This window comes from Atta cephalotes (assembly GCF_000143395.1).
Source record: "Atta cephalotes unplaced genomic scaffold scaffold00023, whole genome shotgun sequence".
Taxonomy (NCBI): domain Eukaryota; kingdom Metazoa; phylum Arthropoda; class Insecta; order Hymenoptera; family Formicidae; genus Atta; species Atta cephalotes.
Genome location: NW_012130087.1, coordinates 3,124,585 through 3,128,231, shown reverse-complemented (window position 1 = coordinate 3,128,231; position 3,647 = coordinate 3,124,585). Strand labels below are relative to the sequence as shown.

General features: G+C 32.1%; 1 protein-coding gene across 1 annotated transcript in view; it reads right to left on the bottom strand.

Moving 5' to 3' along the window:
• Positions 1 to 431: 431 nt before the first annotated feature.
• LOC105619902 (transcription initiation factor TFIID subunit 2) overlaps positions 432 to 3,647 on the bottom strand; it is a 5,981-nt gene continuing 2,765 nt past the window's right edge. Inside the window, exons 9-18 of the mRNA XM_012201418.1 lie at positions 3,269 to 3,508; positions 2,929 to 3,178; positions 2,387 to 2,527; positions 2,117 to 2,307; positions 1,820 to 2,031; positions 1,516 to 1,735; positions 1,289 to 1,442; positions 1,039 to 1,203; positions 798 to 971; positions 432 to 686 (exon numbers count right to left, since the gene is read on the bottom strand). Of these exons, the coding sequence (XP_012056808.1) occupies positions 432 to 686; positions 798 to 971; positions 1,039 to 1,203; positions 1,289 to 1,442; positions 1,516 to 1,735; positions 1,820 to 2,031; positions 2,117 to 2,307; positions 2,387 to 2,527; positions 2,929 to 3,178; positions 3,269 to 3,508 (2,002 nt within the window). The remainder of the gene's footprint in view (positions 687 to 797; positions 972 to 1,038; positions 1,204 to 1,288; positions 1,443 to 1,515; positions 1,736 to 1,819; positions 2,032 to 2,116; positions 2,308 to 2,386; positions 2,528 to 2,928; positions 3,179 to 3,268; positions 3,509 to 3,647) is intronic.

The window sequence follows — 3,647 nt, the reverse complement described above, 5'->3', positions numbered from 1 at the left end:
TACGTTACGTTTGTTACGGTAAGTAGTTAAGTAATACCTACGTACGTAACGAAAGAATAATAATATATATACTACACACACACACACACACACACACACACACACACACACACACACACACACACACGCACACACACACACACACACACACACACGCACACACACACACACACACACACACAAATTTTATAAATGTGTGCACTATATATGTATATAAAGAATAAATTTACATTTTATTGCTTTTCGATTATTTATAAAAATTGTTATATAAAATATAAACAATAATGAAAATGAAATTAAATATGTGTGCATCAATAATATATAAAATCAATAATGTATAAAATGATCCTTAGAATAGGAAAACACATTTCATACATTATTGATACACACATATTTAATTTTATTTTCATCGTTGTTTATATTTTTATTATTTAAATTAACAGAAGTTCATTGGTGATAGTTGGCTCTGGACTTTGACTAGAACTTGCAGAGCTGAGAGTCTCATCTTTAATTTTTAAAGCAGATGAATCCTTGTCCTTGCTTTTATCTTTTTCCTTTTCTTTATCCTTATCTTTATTTTTATCTTTATCCTTATCTTTTTTCTCTTTATCTTTGTTATGTTTGTGATCATGCTTATGCTTATGTTTGTGTTTGTGCTTTTTCTTATCCTTCTTTTTCTTTTTGTTCTGCAAGAACAGCGAATGTGTATTACAAATTTAATATATTCGACATTTATAATATCACGAAAATGATTGATGTACAAAGATATTTATCTATTTCTTCAAAACTTCATGTACCTTGTTGCTGGAATCACTTTTCGGCTTATGTTCTTCTAGATCTTTTTTAAACATCCCAGGTTCAAAACCTACAGGACCAGGAGTTCCCATGATACCAGGAAGTGACGCAGAATTGTCGCTGTAATACTCGGATTTTACTTTTCCTTCACCAGGTACTGGAATTCCCCGTTCATCCTGTTAAAGTACAGTATATAATTTATCCAACAATAAGGGAAAAAGGATATAAAATTATTTTTTATACATTGTTTGCTTTTTGTCGTTTTTGTTCTGGACCATGTTCCACTGGATTTGATGAACTTGGAGGATCTCTGTTTGGTGATAGTTTCCTCTTGTTACCAACAGGTAAGTTCTCGATTGATTCTTCGATTGATTCGTGTTTTACATGTTGTACCGGTGCAACTTTCACCTGAGCAGAATACTAGGATTTAGACATTGTCATTAGAAAATATTTTACAATCATTTAAATAGACTTTATTATAAGTAAGTCTTACTTCACGTTCTGGACTTGGTGGTCCAGCTTTCTTAGGTTTCATGAGTGTCGCGATTTCGGGAATAGGAAGACAAAATGGAACTCTCACGCCATATAAACTATAGTACAAATCTACCAAATCGCAACGCAACTTTGCATCGTGCGATAGCATGCCGCTATAAATAAAATTATATATGTTAATAATACAAAAAAAAAGATTTTACATGAAAGATTAAAAAATTGTCATACTTAATTAAATTCCATATACGGTCAACTAGATCTGGTTTATCCAAGCGATGTTTATGAGCTTTCTCAAATGGTGGATTTTCTACCATTAATCGTACGAGTCTATGACGTATACCAGGATGTGGATCCATTTCCGCCATATCTAATAAAAATTCTAAGTCTTCCCATTTGCCATCCACGCGAGTAAAATCAACCAATGCTTCTAAAGCTGCTATTCGAATGTCTAAAAAATATTAATTAATCGTTAAGAATCTTAGCAATTCAGAATATAGATATTGATAATATTTTCGCTTAGAGCAATCTAGACCTATAAATTGTCCATATGCTGCATATGCTCTGAAAAGATGAGGATTGCTTGGAAGATGACCAAATTTTTGAAGAATACGTATAACTTTAAGACAAGCTACGCTAACGGTATATTTATAGCAGGGTAATAATTTCTCTAAGTTTAAATTTCTCGTGACTTCTTCTAAAATAGCTTTTGTGTCGATTGATAGAGATTCTGCTGTAATAGCCGTTCTGTAATGATATATTAAGAAATTTATCTACTTGTTAGATTATTATCTATCTATAATTTATATAAATAAAAATTAGATGTTTATACCCTTGTTGTACACTGATAACCGGTGTAACAGTTGCACCAAGAGCTTCGATTAGTGCGGCTCTGTAATAATTGTCGGAATACCTATTCTTGCTATTATCGTTATATTTAAAAAGATCCATTAAAAAGGCTAATACTTCTGGTGGACAAATACCATGGGCATTACGTAACCCTGCCATTGCAACTGGTATAGTCTGCACAGATATACAAAAGTTCAGAGAAAAGATATTACTAAATAATTCTGATGCAATGTAAGTACATGTTAATCCATACCTTTTGTAGAAAGTAATGTTGAAAATTCGAGAAATTATTCTGTTTAATAATCCGCCGGCATGACGCGGATCCAAACAATTTTCTAAATATCGCCAACATTGCTGGTGGACCTGACCAAGTTGCTACCATTGCATTTCCTACCTATAAGTATGTATTTATTTGCAATGTATGTATATATTTGTAAAATTTAATTAAATATTATATAGAATGTGAACGTGGTGTAGCAGACACCACTGACTGCACACACAGACTGCACTGTTCTGCTACATTAGAAATTTTGTATTCGATTTCCGGTAGAATCGAAAATTTTCGTATGCTTGTAACTCCTCTCAAAAAGCAATGGCAAACCACCGAGTATACTACTTGCCCAGGAAACCTTCTTATCACGGAATTGGTGTTTAAACTGCAAGTCCCTATATACCTTGTGTGCGATCAGTGTATAAAGGTATATGAGAGGTATATGAAAGGGGGCATCTACACATTGATGACAGCGTATGGCACTTGAAGAAAAAGAATTAAACATTGGTTTAATAATGACTAACCTTTGTTAAGCAATGAGCAGCGCGAAGTCTAACTTTATAGTAACAATGTTCATTCTCAATTGTATCAGTCAGTGCTAATCGTGTGGCAGGTGTTGAATGGTGCTGCAAAGCTTCAATCGCTTCCAATTGTGCAGTGACATCTCTTTCATGTCTCAATTGATATTGCCATTGATAATCAGGTTGCTCAATTTGCACAGCGCGCATGATTGTCATTTCAGGATCAAGTCTGATCCATAATACTGGAGAATCACTATAAATAATTTTTATTTTTTAATAAATGAAATGGCCAAATTTACGATTCTTACACAAAGTTTATAATTAAAAAAATGTTTGATCTTACTCCATAGCAGAGAGATCCATATCAACTTCTTCGCCAGTACACAATGGAATTTTCTTTTTTTTGTTTCTACGACTTTTACTGTGACACGTAATATCTGCTCTGGCCATTGTACCTTCGATTTGTAACGTGTGCTTAAAAGTACCATCTAGTTCTTGAATATTAACTACTAACGGACCCACGTATTTTCTAATTCCTCTTTGATGTGTAGTATCTTGCCTAATTTCTAACTCCACTGTATTTCTATAATGTGTATATATATATATATATATATATTAGGTGTAGTAAAAAAATATATATATATATATATATATAGTATATATATATATATATATATATATATATATATATATATATATATATATATATATATATATATATA